The sequence below is a fragment of the Theropithecus gelada genome, chromosome 11 (assembly GCF_003255815.1).
Source record: "Theropithecus gelada isolate Dixy chromosome 11, Tgel_1.0, whole genome shotgun sequence".
Taxonomy (NCBI): domain Eukaryota; kingdom Metazoa; phylum Chordata; class Mammalia; order Primates; family Cercopithecidae; genus Theropithecus; species Theropithecus gelada.
The window spans coordinates 83,624,315-83,639,167 of NC_037679.1; the positions used below are offsets into that span (position 1 = coordinate 83,624,315).

The 14,853-nt window shown below is 58.5% G+C and overlaps 1 protein-coding gene across 3 annotated transcripts in view; it reads right to left on the reverse strand.

Annotated features, from left to right (window-relative positions):
• Positions 1 to 14,853, reverse strand: part of NCOR2 (nuclear receptor corepressor 2) — a 166,751-nt gene that overhangs the window by 65,705 nt on the left and 86,193 nt on the right. For all 3 annotated transcript variants that reach the window (XM_025401526.1, XM_025401524.1, XM_025401527.1), the window contains exons 15-17: positions 10,796 to 10,932; positions 8,919 to 9,091; positions 6,212 to 6,274 (exon numbers count right to left, since the gene is read on the reverse strand). In XM_025401526.1, coding sequence (XP_025257311.1) covers positions 6,212 to 6,274; positions 8,919 to 9,091; positions 10,796 to 10,932 — 373 coding nt within the window. The remainder of the gene's footprint in view (positions 1 to 6,211; positions 6,275 to 8,918; positions 9,092 to 10,795; positions 10,933 to 14,853) is intronic.

Below are 14,853 nucleotides of genomic sequence, written 5' to 3' on the forward strand. Positions count from 1 at the left end.
TGCTACGTTACACCCTTCAATGTCACGTTTTCCTACAGAGCAGAGCCAAGCGGGAAGCCAGCCTGGGGGGTCAGACAGCCCACCCCATGCCCCATGTCCACCGCAGTGTGCTAGGTGAGCACTGGCTCTCCCTCTGGCCTTGGTCTTCTCCTGTGCAAAGCAGAAGTCGTGTGTATGTGTGTATGTGTACACATGCGTGTGGGGGGCCTGCCTCGCTCATGAGTACCAGCCTCGCCACGTGACAACAGGCATCGTTACGACCGCATCAACTGCCAGGTGCTCCTTCCCTGAGTCAGGAGCCATGTGGATGCGAATTCATGGGTCTCCCGCAGGAGGGAAGAGGAACTTGTCGATGCCTGATCTCATCTTCAAGGGTGCTGACAGGAGCAAGAGTGTGGTCCAGACCTTGCCCCTGTGTCTGGCTGTTCCCCAAGTTCCTGCAGAAACCCCAACTTTCTCCTCCTTCCAAACCATCACAACAGACTGTTTGTCACAGATCCGGCCGGGAGGCCAACCAGCCCCAGACACGCCTCCTCCCTAGTGGTCTCTCTCCAGACCACACGTGGTGACAGTCTCCTTGGACGCGAGCCCCGAGGCACCGCACCATCCCTGCCTGGTATGCCACCCCTCCTGAGTCACACACCCCGAGCGCTGCCTCCTGCCGGGCCCTGACGCACAGCTGCACCAGGAAGTAGCCGGGCAGACCCAAACCCAGCAGCAGCAGCACTGCCTACTGGCCCGCCCACCCCACTGTAAGCTCTGGCAGCTTTGTGCGGCCAAGCACACAGGCGCTCCTCTTTCGGGGGGTCCATGGTGGGCAGAGCCCGAGGCTTTCCCTGTGGACATGTAATGGGGGAGGTCCTGCTCTCCAGGCTCCAGGACTGGGGGCTCACCCCTCCTCCTCCCACGCCTTAGATGCTTCATCCATAAAAGCCCGTCAGGCCAGCCCATGTGCATAGCAATGAGTGGTTCCTGCCTGGCTCCTGTGGAAAGTGGTAAGGCCACTAGGCAAGGCAGCTGGAGCTCCTGGGGGAGGCCTCTGGGGTCTGCCCGGGCTCACCGGAGCCACCAGGGCCTGGTCTTGCACGTCCTCCCACTGTGGGCCGCTCCCTGGAAGCCGGGAAAGACTGGCGGCCCGGAGGCGGGCCAGAGCTTACTCCTGGTCTAGAATGGTGTGACAGTGGTGTGACCAGGAGCCTCCCCACCCGCTCCACAGCAGGTTCTCTGCCGCCAGAGAAGAGGGCTGGGGCCTGGAGGAGCTGCCAGCAGAGCCGTGGGCCTCTCGCACAGCTGGGTTGGGCTTCCAAGCCAGGCCAGGCTGACCTTTCCCAGGGGAACCAAGTCCCTCATCCCAGCCCTGCTCCTGCCCTGCCCCTCCTTCCCCACGTGGCGCTGGGCCTGAGGGCAGGCGGCCAGCTCCCCAGAGCTGCCCAATTCCTGGGGAAGCTGCCTCCTGAACATTCTCGGTCCCCAGGCAGCGTGAGCCTCAGGGCAGGCAGCCACAGCCCCGTGCACGCAAGAAGGGAAGGTGCTCACTTGCCCACCCGAAACCCTACAGCCATGATGTCCCCAGCCCCTCCCCAGTGGCCTCCCATGCTCTACAGTAATAGTTAAACTCCATCCCAGGCTGGCAAGGCCAGGCTCCCAGTGGTCCCTCTACCTTCTGGGCTTCAATCACTTCTCACAGGGCTACACTGCCTCTGCCACGCGGCCTTTGCACATGCCTATCCTGCCTTTGTTATCTGGTCAACAGCTTGGCTCATGGACTAACTCATTCAGCCCTCACACCAACCCCATTCCTACTCTGCAAGTAGAATGCCTGGGTTCAAATCCCAGCTCTACCACTTCACAGCTGTGTGACCCTGGGCTGTGAACTAAACCTCTCTGGGCCTCAGTATCCTCATTTGAATAACAGAAGTAATAACAGCACCTACCTCCTAGTCAGGTTGGTAGAGATGAAGTGACTTCATACACACAAAGCTTCCAGCAGTGCCCGGCACGCAGGATGGCCTCCACGGTGTTATTGGGTGATATTCACTATTATTTCGTGCTCTGGGTGTCAGCCCCTTCCTCGGGGGAGCCCTCTGACTGGCGGCCCCCAGCACCACGGAGGTTCCTCCCATTGTCACTGTACATTTGCTTGGCCGGTGACTTACCTCTGACCCCTATCCCCTGGGCGAAGACAGAGGTGGCGGGGGGCTGAGGCCCCGAGGTGCAGGCACCTGCTCAGGGTCAGACTCTGCAGGAGGCAGACTCTGCAGGGACCCAAACCTAGGGAGCAAGGTCCGGAGATTGCGCCCTGAGCTGACAGCCTGCCACTTCTGAGTGCCTACTGTATACCAAGGACTGTACCTATGTGGCTCGCTCCGCCTTTAAGGCGCCCCTGGGAGATAGCATCTCTGCCTCATCTGAGAGTACGATGGAAACTGAGGGTGAAACAGATGGGCCAGGCCGAGGTCGGGGGCTAAGGAGCTGCTTGTGGCTACAAAGTGATGGGGAAGTCAGTATGCCCCAGATGGCACTGCCCTCGGCTCTTCCGCGTACGTTCACCAAAACCCCATGAAGGGGGGTGTGCTGGGTTGGAGAGCATCCCCCAATGCTTCATGTCCACCAGAACCGATGATGTGACCTTATTTGGAAAAAGGATGTTTGCAGATGTGATCAAGTCAACGTGGGGTCATACTGGATTGGGATGGGTCCTTGTAAGAAGAGGGAAATGTGGACAGAGACACGCAGGGAGAAAGGCACACAAAGACGAAGGCAGAGCCTGCAGGGACACGGTCATGAGCCAAGGACCGCCAAGGCTGCCGGCAGGTGCCAGGGGCTGGGGGAGGTAAGGCAGGCTCCTCCCCAGAGCCTCTGGAGGGAATGCAGCCTCTCGGATGCCTTCAACTTGGACTTCTCATCTCCAGAAGAGTGAGAGAATATAGTTAAGCCACCCCGTTCATGACCCTTTATTATGGCAGCCACAGGAAACACACAGTGGGTGCTCCTTGACTCCCACTGTACAGATGAAGAAACTGAGGCACAGAGAGGTTGACCAGCTTGCCTGAGGTCACACAGCGGAAACATCCAGCGGTTGAGACTTGGTTTCTCCCGAGGCATGGGGCCCCACTGCTGCTCATCCTCCAGGGCCGTGCTGCTAAAGTCTTGCAGAGGCTTCAGGCAGGCTGGGGTCCGAAGGCCCTGGGGAAACCTGGCCGCTTATCTGCCCAGGCTCCCCGAGGGAGGGGTGGGGCTGGCTCATTCCTGAGTGCCCCTGCCATACAGAGGGTTAGGCACTGTGTTACTGAAATGATGGGTAAAGGATGGGCGGAGACCATCTGCCTCAGCAATAGCCGCTTCTCCAGTCCCTTTTCCTAACTCTTGGTTTTCTGGGCGGGGGCTCCAGAACTTTCCTAGCTTCTCCACCCCCACCCCCCTATATGGAGGAGTTGCTGGGGGCTGCCAGCACCTGTCTCCCCGCCCCACCCCCGCTCCCTCCTGCCACCGCCTGGAACACACAGCCATTAGCAGCCACCCTGAGCAGTAATTGTCCAGATTGCTGTAATTCACGGCAGACGAGCACGCTGCTGCTCACGGCATCATTACAAATGTCACTGAGCAGGGCCTCCGTGTGCACGGCCCCCAGGGGACTCTCACTGCCATCTCCACGGGCAGAACCCAGGATGAGCTCACTGTCGTCACTGAGGACCCAACCTTGAGATGGTGGGACACGGGCTCCTCTCTGCCGGTGAGTCATCCCCAGCCGTCCTCCCAGCCTCCGGATCTGCCCTTCCAGAAGGCAAAGAGAGGGCAGGCGCTGTCTCCCAGTTCTCAGGCAATGGGGGGGGTCACTGGTGAAGAGGTGGTGGTGACAGCAGGAGACATGAGAGGGGATGGAGAGGCGGTGGGACCCCGGGCTGACCATTTGGGGACGTCCACATGGAGTCCTCCTATGGGTGGGTGCTCTGGGCAATCTCCCAGCCAACAGGCTAAGATCCCAGGGACTCACGTATGATTAAAAATCTCATATAATTTTACACAAATGCTCACAGCAGCACTCTTCACAACAGCCACATGGAAACAACCTGCACGTCCCCAAGAGATGAATGACTGACAAAATGTGGTCTGCGCAGGTGATGGAATATTATTCAGCCATACAAAGCTACTCAGATGAACCTCAGAACCATCACGCTCCGAGAAAGGAGCCAGACACAAAAGGCCACACACTGTAGGATGCCATTCATTGGAAATGCCCGGAACAGGCCAATCCACAGAGACAGAGAGTGCATTAGTGGCTGCCAGGGGCTGGCAGGGTTGGGGCGGGGCCCTGGGAGGGACTGCTAATGGGTATGGGATTTCCATCTGGGGTGAGAAAAAGTTCCGGAACTAGACAGTGGGGAGGGTTGCACACCAATGCAGATGTACTCAATGCCACTGAGATGTTCACTTTCCAGTGGTTAGAATGGTGAGCTTCAGGTTATGTGTATCGTATCAAAATTAAATAAAAGGCAGGGGGAATCACACGGTCTCAGTAAAGCTTCTTTTGCAGCCTATAATGAAATACACACCAGAAACCACCAAGTGGACATTTAAGACACAGAAACAACTTGGCCTCTCTGGGGGCTGACAGCAGCCCCAGGCCCTACCAGCTGGATACGTGCCCAGGCCCCACTGGCATGCCTCTCGCCCACCACACACAGAGCCGGACCCACTGCAGCGGCAGGCGGGCCCTCCTTCCTGAAAGGTGTAAGGGTCTCTCTGGGTCCAGGCTCACCTCAGCCTGGGGGGTGGAGGGCAGAGGGCCCCTGGAGGAGCTCTGAGGGCGAGGGGCAGGGTCCCGGGGTGAGGGCGGGGGCTATGGGGGTCTTCTCAGGGCTGTGGGGACCCTCAGCACCCCCCACAACTATAGTGGAGGGCGGGTCCGGGTCCAGAAGCCCCGTGGTCCAGCCTGTTCTCAGATACACCTGCCCTTATGTGCCAGGACCGTTCGCTATAAAGGGCCTTTGTTCCCTCTGTAAGTCACGACCTGGAGCTTTCTGCACAAAGAAACAGACAGCCTCGACTCCAGCAGGGCCACGGGACCAAGCACGGGGCGGGGACAGGGAGTAGGGGCCTGGGCCTGCTCCCGGCCGCACACACCAGCTCCGGTACCCGTGGCACTCCTTGGCCTCTGCTTCCTGGCTCCTCGCCCACAAACAGGGACATGGGCGGGGACAGGAACATGCCCCACCTCTTAGATAACTGAGAGCGAGCGCACCGTGGGAGCCAGGTGCCGCCCCGGCCTCAGCAGTGCTGCCAGTGATGCCCCAGCTCCCACAGCCCCTGCCCTAGGCCAGGTACAGGCAAGGGACGGGGGAGATTCGCTCCCACTCAGCCCACTGTGGGCCCTCACACAGGGTTATCTGATTCCTCACAGCCAACCTGGATGCCCCTCCCACTTAACAGACGGGCAAATGGAGGCCCAGAGTCAGGTCACTGTGCTGGGAAGTAAAGAACTTGGCCAGGAGACAGCACAGCTGAGACGGTCTCCGGCTTAGGAGGAACTGGGCCCCAGCCTCCGCCGTGCTGCACATCACAAGGCCACCTGCAAACTGGGAATGGCTTCCGCTGCCAGCACCAACGCCTGCTGGCTCCCTGCCATGTGACCTGCTCCCACGACTGTCCCCAGCAGCCTAGGTGTCCCCATCCACTCCAGAACCCGTCATCACCCAGACTGGGTGCTCAAACCTAAGTCAGGTTTCCAAAGCCCCAGCACACTTGAGCCCAGATGGGGCCTTCGGGGCTCTGCCTAAGGGTTGGACAAACGCCCTGCAGGTCTCCCTGACCCCAGGACTCTTCTGAAATGGCCGCCGGCAAGCTCTGACTGTCCTGAGGCACCCAGGTGTGCTGCCGCTGCTCTGTCCCCAAGGCCAAGAGGTGCTGGCCACAGAGATCACCCAGAAGCCACTCGCTGACTACATGCACAGCACAGGCTGTGTCTCTCTGGGCTGTGCCCTCAAGTCACAAAGCCTAGCCTGACAGTGCAGCTGCACAGACCCATTTTCAGGAGGGTAAAACTGAGGCTCCACGGTGACAAGCCTGAGAACAGCCTGGAACCAGAGCCTCACCAGAGGCCTCACCACAGCCCCTGGTTCAAGGCCAAATGTGTCAACACCCTCCCCAGCACGCGAGTTTCAAGCGCCCTGGACGCAAACCAATAAGGCTTAAAGCCGTGCACACCCCTCACCTTTCTTGGCTGTTTCCATTTCTTCTTCCGTCCAGCGAGAACTCTCATTCAGCTCCATGGAGGCTGAAAAGAAGACGCCAGGTGATTGGCAGGAGCCGGGAAAGGAGGCACTTTGCCTTCCGCCCTTTTCTCTCCTTTGAGCCAGGGAGGGAGTGGACTAGGCCTTGACGGTGTCACCCCACGGCTCTGAATCCCATGGGAAGGCCACATTTCAGGCGCCCCTCCCCAGCCAGTACCCATCGTGGCACCTGACTCCTGAGCCTTTATGCTGGGCTGGGGCTGTGCTGGGCAGTCCCACATGCCGTTGGTCGGGGCCAACCTCCACACAAGCCACCCAGGTCGGGGCACCTGCCATCACCCCATTTTATAGAAGGTGACACTGAAGCAGTCAAGGGCCTTGATCATGACTGCCTCTGCCTGTACTCTGTTGGGAAAGCAGTCACCTGGTGACTTGGTGACCGTGGGACACGAGCTTCAGGTGGGCCAGGACCTCACCTGACCGAGTACCCTCTCGGAGCCCAGCTCTTCCATGACTGTGGGGCTGTCCCATCACGGCAGGATGCTTAGCAACCCTGGACTCTGCACGCTGGATGCCAGCGGCCCCGCTCCAACTGTGACAATCAAAACTGTTCACAGACATCGCCAGGCGTCCCCCAGTGGGGGAGTAAAATCGCCCATGGTGGAGAAGCCCTACCCCAGAGGGTAATTTTCGTACCCCCCACCCATCCAGTACAAGGAGAGGCCTCTGGTGTCACTGGGAAGGGACACAGCCTGGCCTTGGGGTTGGCTGGAGGTGGCGGTGTCTCTGCTGTGGCACTATTTTTGGGTCTGTCTGCTGAGCTCCCCTGGATGTGAGCCCTGGTCCTTCTTCTCCAGTTGCTTAAGACCTGTGAGTGGGGTGGGTGCAAGGGATGTCAGTTCATGGACTCAGCACCTGGAACTGTGCCAGGCGGAGTATGTGTCCAATAGAGGCTGGCTGAGGAGTGGAGGAAGGTTCCAGCAGAAGAGGGGAGACGGCCCCCACCCCCATGGGCAGCCCCATCACCCCTGACAGGCCAGAACCACCCCAGCCTCCCCTATCTCTGCAGCCACAGCCTGGGCCTCTCTGGGACCTCATCGATGCTCCCGTTCCTCCCCACAGGACTCCCAGAGGAAGCCTACAGAAGCCAGCGGTGCCAGGGATGCCGGGGTGCTGAGGGTGCCCGGTGCCAAAAGAGATGTGGAAGGCCCAGGAGTGTGTTTTCCACCCTGCGGCTGAGCCCTCAGCATCAGCCTTGGGTCCGAGAGCATTATCCCCAGAGATCAGGCAGGAAGAAAGCCCTTTCCCTTTCACCCTGGGCCTCCAAGTACACTGCCACCAAAGGGCGGCTGGAAAATACCTACAGGAGCTACACAGGCTCTGTGGCCAATGGGGCTGAGTTCTAATCCCAGCTACACTGAATTTTTTTTTTTTTTTTTGAGACGGAGTCTCGCGCTGTCGCCCAGGCTGGAGTGCAGTGGCACGATCTCGGCTCACTGCAAGCTCCGCCTCCCGGGTTTACGCCATTCTCCTGCCTCAGCCTCCCAAGTAGCTGGGACTACAGGCATCTGCCACCAAGCCCAGCTAATTTTTTGTATTTTTAGTAGAGACGGGGTTTCATCGTGTTTGCCAGGATGGTCTCAATCTCCTGACCTCATGATCTGCCCACCTCGGCCTCCCAAAGTGCTGGGATTACAGGCGTGAGCCACCGTGCCCAGCCAGCTACACTGAAATTTTTAGAGAGGCCATGTTTCCTCTCTGAGCTTCAAGTGGGCCATTTATGAAATAGGTCCAAACTACATCCCATGGGAAGAAGAGACAGGTGTGTGAGCCGGACCCTAGGGGACGGTGGGGGTCTGTGAGAGATGAAGCAGCATCTCCATCCTGAGGATGAGCCCTGGCAGGTGGGGCTTCGGCCTGAGCGCTTGGCCCCTGGGTGGGTTCCCGCAGTGGTTGGAGGGCTGGAGCCTAACAGCTAAACAAAGTAGAGACAACAGGAGCACACCGCTGCCCCCTGTGGCGAATCTTGGGAACTGCCACTGACATCATCTCTTACTTTTTTCCACTTTCTGGGAGGGCAATGAGCGATGAACACCCTTCTCAACAGAAGGGGAAACCGAGGCCCACGGAAGTGAAGGTACAAACCCAGATGCCTACCAGGGTGGAGGCTGGGTGGGGACAAGTAGAGCCCATGACATTCTAAGAAGGGGTGCTGGTTACTTGGCTCCCAACAACTGCCACCTCGTGGCAACCTGGGCCACGTGTGGCCAGACCTTCTGTTTTAAAAACGACAACCAAAAAATCCAGAATTGGTCATTGGGTTTTTTATGTGACATCTTCATGCTCTGAAATCACTTTGGTTGAAGCCACTGAGCTCTTCCTACACCCCAGGCACTGTTCTAGGTGCTTCTCACATAGCAAGTGACTACAACTCTCCCTCCATGTTTAGAGGTAACCACCGATTTCTCCCGCTGAGAACATGAGGACCTTGAGGCACAGAAAGGTTCAGGAATTCACTCTGGGTCACACAGCACATCCAGTAATTAGCACTGGGATTTGACCTCAACCATGACTTACGTCAGCCTCTTGGCAGTTGCCAATTAACTCAAATTGCACGAAACTTTCATATGAGTGCAACCCGCCACGTCTCCAGCCCCTCCCCCACCTGCATCCTGGCCCCTGGCTCACCTAGCTCGGCACTCTGCTGGGGGGTGATGGCCTCCTCACTGTTGGCCTCATTAGCCATTGAGCGGGTGATGCGGCCTTTGCGTCTCCCCTGGCTGTTGGCAGTTTTGCGGCCTTTGGAGGCCACGGCCTCCTTCTCGTCGTTGTCCTCCCCTGAGGTGTCGTCTGTCTTCTCCCTACAGGCCAGAGAGGGGAGACAGGATGGTTTCACCTGAGCCGGGAAATCAAACGGCCACTGGAGGAGACCGTTTCTTCAGCTGGATTTGCACTGCCTGCCAGCAGTGGCGCTAATCAGATGCTAAGAAAGACGGGGAGAGGCCTGAGGTGAGGGTGGCCGGGGGCGGTCTGCAGGGCTTCCCCGTTCACCAGACGTGGGAGTACAGCTGGCAGAACAATGCCAGGCTATTTCTCAAAAGGGAGTTGCGGCCAGGTGTGCTGGGTCACACCTGTAATCTCAGCAGTTTGGGAGGCCAAAGTTGGAGGATCGCTTGAGCCCAGGAGTTTAAGACCAGCCTGGGAAACATAGCAAGACCCCATTTCTACAAAAGAAAAATATCAGAAAATTAGCCAGGTGTGGTGGCATATGCTGATGGTCCCAGCTGCTTGGAAGGCTAAGGCAGGGGGATCTCTTGAGCCTGGGAGGTCGAGGCTGCAGTGAGCCATAATTATACCACTGCACTCCAGCCTGGGCGACAGAACAAGATCCTGTCTCCAAAAAAAAAAAAAAATGGATAGGGGGTGTAACCTGGGCTATCAACTACTTAATTCACCAATAAGGCCATGTGGACAGGTAGTTAATTGGCTGGCTATTTTATTCCCCAAATGGGAGGTACTGGGAACTTTCCTTCTGGGCTGGTGGCTATCTGCAAGACCATTTTATGCACCAAATAGATACTGTCTGCAAGACTATTTGGTGAACTAAATGGAGGTGTGGGCTGGCAGCAATTTACAGGGCCATTTTATTCACCACAGAGGAGCTATTTCCAGAGGGGCTCTATAAGAGGCAATACATTGGCCTTCAGTATTATCAAGGGCCAGGTGTCTGAGGCATTGGCAGGAGGAAACTCTCTTGCCGGTTTTATGCAGGCCTAGCCTGCAGGCCTAGTTGAGGTGTGTGGGGGTGCTCGCAACCTCGATACACAAGCTGGGGCTCTTGCAGAAGCAACTGGGGAGAGTTTTACTGCGGGAGGCTCAGATTGATCACCTCCACCTTCCCATTCATCTTCCTGAAAGGCCCTTGCTGGAAGTGTCTGGGAGACGGGGTGAGGAAGCCAGATGTTCTCTGAAGCCAAATTCCTGAGCCCATTACAGGTACCTGGCGCTAAGTCGTGCCGCCCCCCTTTCTCCAGCTGGCTGTACTCCCGCAGCCTCTGGCAGGCACAGGAGGCCATCACGGCCCCAACGGTGAGGCTGTGCCTTGATCTGCAAGAACTCACACTGCCATCAATGATTCTAAAGGTGACAGCAGCCGCCTGCACACCTAGTCCTTCCAGGAGTGCCTCTGATCCCCCCTTCCCCCCTCCTGGCGCCTCAGGAGGCGAGAGCGGGAGGAGGAGGGGAGGCAGAGAGTTCCAAAGTCATTGCCTGGATTTATTAGCTCAGGAGTGGAGCTCAAATGAGCTATCAGTCTCTAAAGTCTCCAGAGGGTTGGAGAAAGAAAGGGAGAGCGGATACGGGGGGGGAGCCGGGAAGGAGGAGGAGGGCGATGGGAGGGCTTCTGGAAGCGGGGCTGTCAGGGGCAGACAAGCAGAAAGCCCTCTCCCCTGCTCACAGGCAATTGGTGGACGCCCCACCCACCTCTACAAAGGGCTCCCCAGACCCGTGTGCCACCTGGGTTGGGTCAGCAGCCGGGCCCTGCAGGGGACAGCGGGCTGCCTTACTTGAGGAGGTCTTCCTTGTCGTTCTCCACCTCCGGCTTCTCCTCCTCCTTCTCCGCCTCCTTCTCCTTCTCCTTCTCATCTTTCTCCTCCTGGCTGCTGCGGGGCATGGGCTGCTGCTGCTGCTGCTGTTGCTGCTGCTGTCAGACCCCGGGGGAGGGCAGAGGGGAGTGGGGAGGGAAGGAAACCATGAACAGGTGAATCTCTGCACCTGGGCTCAGCCTAAGCTGGGGAGGAGGAAAAAAACACGTGGGGTCCACCCAGAAGAGGCCATAAACAACCGGGAAGCCAGGCCCCACTGGCATGAGCTGGGAAGAGGCACCGCCTGGGGTCCTGCCGCCCTAGGGGCCTGGGTAGGCAGAGTTGGGGTGAGGGGCAGGAAGCACTGGTGTCAGAAGTGCTGGCTTCAATTCCTGCCCTTTCCACACAGTGGCTGTGTGCACTTGGATGAGGGTCTTAACCTCTCTGTGCTGATTCCTTTGCCTTGGCAACGTGAGTATTCAGCATGCCTGTGCCTCAGCTGAGGGCTGGGAGGTTGAGAGAATCCTCGCCCTGCTTACATGCGCATCTGGCCCGGATATTTAAGAGGGGCAGAAGTGATCCGGGCCCCAAAGGTGCCCTGGTGAGCCTCAGCAGGGGTGCCTGAGCATCTGGGAAGGTGGGGACACACCCCTGACGCCCCAGCCCTGCCCCCAACAGAGCTGAGGCCACCTCTCTAAGCCTCTGTCTCTGAGTCTGTACAACGGGGAGGTGGGGGGATGCCCCTGATTCCCCAGAGCCCAGGAAGGCCCCAGGCCTGCGTGGAGGTGGCCGCTCCTGCTGTCTCCCTTGCATGCCGGCACCCCAGGGGGACAGAACAAGCCCATTTTACAGAGCAGATCAGAGAGGCTGGGAGCCAAGCCAGCCTCCTAACTTGGGCCTCTTCCTGTTGTCTGCCTCCCCAACCTGTCCCAGCCACTCTGGGCCCGCCGCCCCTCCCCTCACCGACATAGAGGAAGGAGTGTGAGCTCCTCCCCGCACTGCCTCCCGATTTCCTTTCATCCCGCCTGATTTCTTTTAAAGCACACACTGATTTTCTTGGACACCCCAAGGTCCTCCCTGCAGGCAGCTGCCAAACCAGACCATCTTTCCATCCCTTTGAGCCAAGCGAAATAAAAATAAACCCCAAAGCCTTTTAATGTGTACCAGGGGCACAGTCACACCAATGTTTCAAACCAGGGAGCGAGAACTCCAAGCAGATAGAAGAGGAGGGGTCGGGAAGGGGAGAGAGGCCCCTTCTCCGGCCTTTCCCTCCTGCCAGGAACAGGCACGGGCCCTGCACACAACGCTCTCTCCAGCCTCTTTTCATTTAGGATGGGGCAGAGAAACAGAGCAAGGGTCTCACGGCTGCAGGCAACCGTGGGCTCTCTGAGGCTGCTGCTGGGTCCAGGGCAGAACCTCGGGCCTGCATCTGCCTCTCTTCCCCAGGAATCCCACGCCACCGTGTTCTGTAAGAGGAGCCAGGAAGGGGCAGAGTGGCCCAATGACTTGGAACAGTCTCCCCGCCCCAGGTTGCTGCTGATTCCCCAACAGGTGTCCGGCATTCTGGGACCAGCCTGTTCTCCCTCTCCTGACCTCAAACCCTCAAACATAACCTTTAAACAGCCGCCAGGTGAAGACTCTTGGAGGCAGAAGCTGGGGCAGGAGGTTTTTTAGGCTTGTTCCTACAGTGTCCTTTCTGTCCACATTTGCCTGATGTGGGCAGAGGTGGGGACCTGGGGAGGGAGCCCTGCCCCCTGGGCTGCCCGGCCTGGATGCCGTCTCCCTGGGTCAGATGTCCCTGGCAACAGCCCAGGGCCGGAGTCTGGGCAGGGCCAGGGCTTTTGAATCACATGGAGCTTGGTGTCTCCTGAGACCACACTCAGCTATGTCTGTGCCAAGGAGTCCCCACCTGGGCTGCAGCAATCCCTCCTGATGGGAGCAGCGGCCACGGAGCCTCCTTCCCGGAGCATCTGCCCGTTCGCCCCTGCGTCTAGGCTGGTGGGGGCTCCAAGACCCCCTGGGGCCTCACCCATGGACCCACAAAGCAGGTTAATGTCTGCCCTGGCATGGCCAGTAAATGCAGCTCCACACCCATCAGGCCGCAGGCAGGGGCCCGTCAGGAGAGGGGTGTGCCTGGGCCAGGCCCTGAGCTACGAACCTTCCCCACTGGAGCTCTCCTCCAAGTCCTCAGAAAAGCCCCAAGGAGGAGAGGCTGGTGCAGAGGAGAAAATCCCCACAGATCCCCGAGAGCTGACTATACACCCAGCACTGTGCTGTCCATTTTACATGGGCCGGCTCCTGGCCCCTCTGAAGTCCTGATGGAGATGAAAACACCATGAGTAACAGTGACCCAGAGGGATGTCATGGCGGGTCACCCACCCCCTGCACCACACCAAGTACTTTGCAAACACTATTCCAGCCTCAGAAATAGGAGAGCCATGATCACTGGCCATATTCTGCAGAGGAGGAAACTGAGGCTCAGAGAGGCAAAGCTTCAAGGTCTCGGAGCAAAGAAGGCTGACAGCCCAGCATGTGGGGGATGTGACCCTGCTGTCCCCAAAGCCCCAGCTGAGAGTCTCAGCCAACCCCCGGCCAGGATCTAGGGTTTGTGTTCTGCAGACTCGCCAGCCCGCCCCGTCTACCTGTCCTACCTGCCCCCTACTCCACACACTCTACAAGCCCTGCCAGGGCCTGCCCACAACCCCCTCTCTCCTGGATGGTCAACCCCCATGTCTCCGTGTTCGATCGCTCACGGTGCCACAGGCCTGGCTCCATCCCACGTGGTCTCCCCTACCCACCCACCCGTCCATCTTACAGAAGAGGAAACTGAGGCACCAAGTGCAATCCTGTCACCAAGCCCTGCCTCCTCCTCTTACCTGACATGTTAACAAGCCCCCAGGGCAGGGGTGCTTTCCACCCTCACCCTCTGGTTGGAGTGGATGCAGCAACACCCACTAGCACAAGCTGGTCCCTTTGGGCCACCCTGCAGCCAAGGCCTAGGGCCCTGTGCACGGGCTCCTCACTTCCTGTGGGCTCAACATCTCCTGTGGGAGAGGCATCCCTGCAGCCCACGTTGAGTGAGTCCGGTAGCGGAAGATGAAAAGGAGGAATACCAGAGCAGCCCTGGCCTTAAAACATGCTTTCCAGTGGGACAGACCCCGGGAGCCTTAATGACGAACATCTGCAGGGTCTCGCAGCGGCCACCCGGGAGGCCGAGGGACTGATTTAGGGCTGCTCATACTCGCTGCTGGGAGATTGCGCAGGGAGAGGGAGGCCCCAGCTCACAACTCCCCGAGGAGCTGGGGGGACCTGGCAGCCGGCTCAGCCCCCAAAGCCTTCTTTGTTTTAGGGCAGCAAGTGCAGCGGCCAACACTGGCGAGGCTGGGCTGCCGGGTCTTGGGCCTGTCCACAGAGTGGCAGAACTGCACTTGCTGGGCTTCCCAGGCCACTGAGGTCCATGGTTCTCAAGATCCTATGACATTGGCTGCACACTCAGATCTCGTGGGGAGCCCTGAGAAGTCCTGATGCCCAGGCCACACCCCACACCAATGACAGCCGAATCTCTGGGCCAAGACCCAGGCATTCGTATGTTAAATTCCAGGTTATCCCGATGGGCAGCCAGATTTGAGAACCCGTGCTTTACCAGGGACTGGCAAACGTTTTCTGTAAGGGCCAGAGGATAAGTATGCGGTCTCTGTCACCCCCCTACTCAACTCTGCCACTGTCTTGTGAAAGCAGCCCTTGTATCAAAAAAGGGCATGGCTGTGTGCCAGTAAAACTTTATTTACAAAAGCAGGTGGTGGGCCGGATTTGGCCTGCAGGCTTTCGTTAGAGCACCCTGCTCCAGGCCAGTGCTACCCACACCTGAAGGTGCATACACATCCCCTGCCAATTCCCACTCAGTGGGTCTGGGGTGGGACCTGGGACTCTGCATTTCTAACCAGGGCCAGGAGAAGCTGCCACGGCTGGCCTCAGACCCCACTGAGGAGCGAGGCCTTCAAGAATCCTTGTCTCACAAGGCACACAAAGGACTCTCTGTG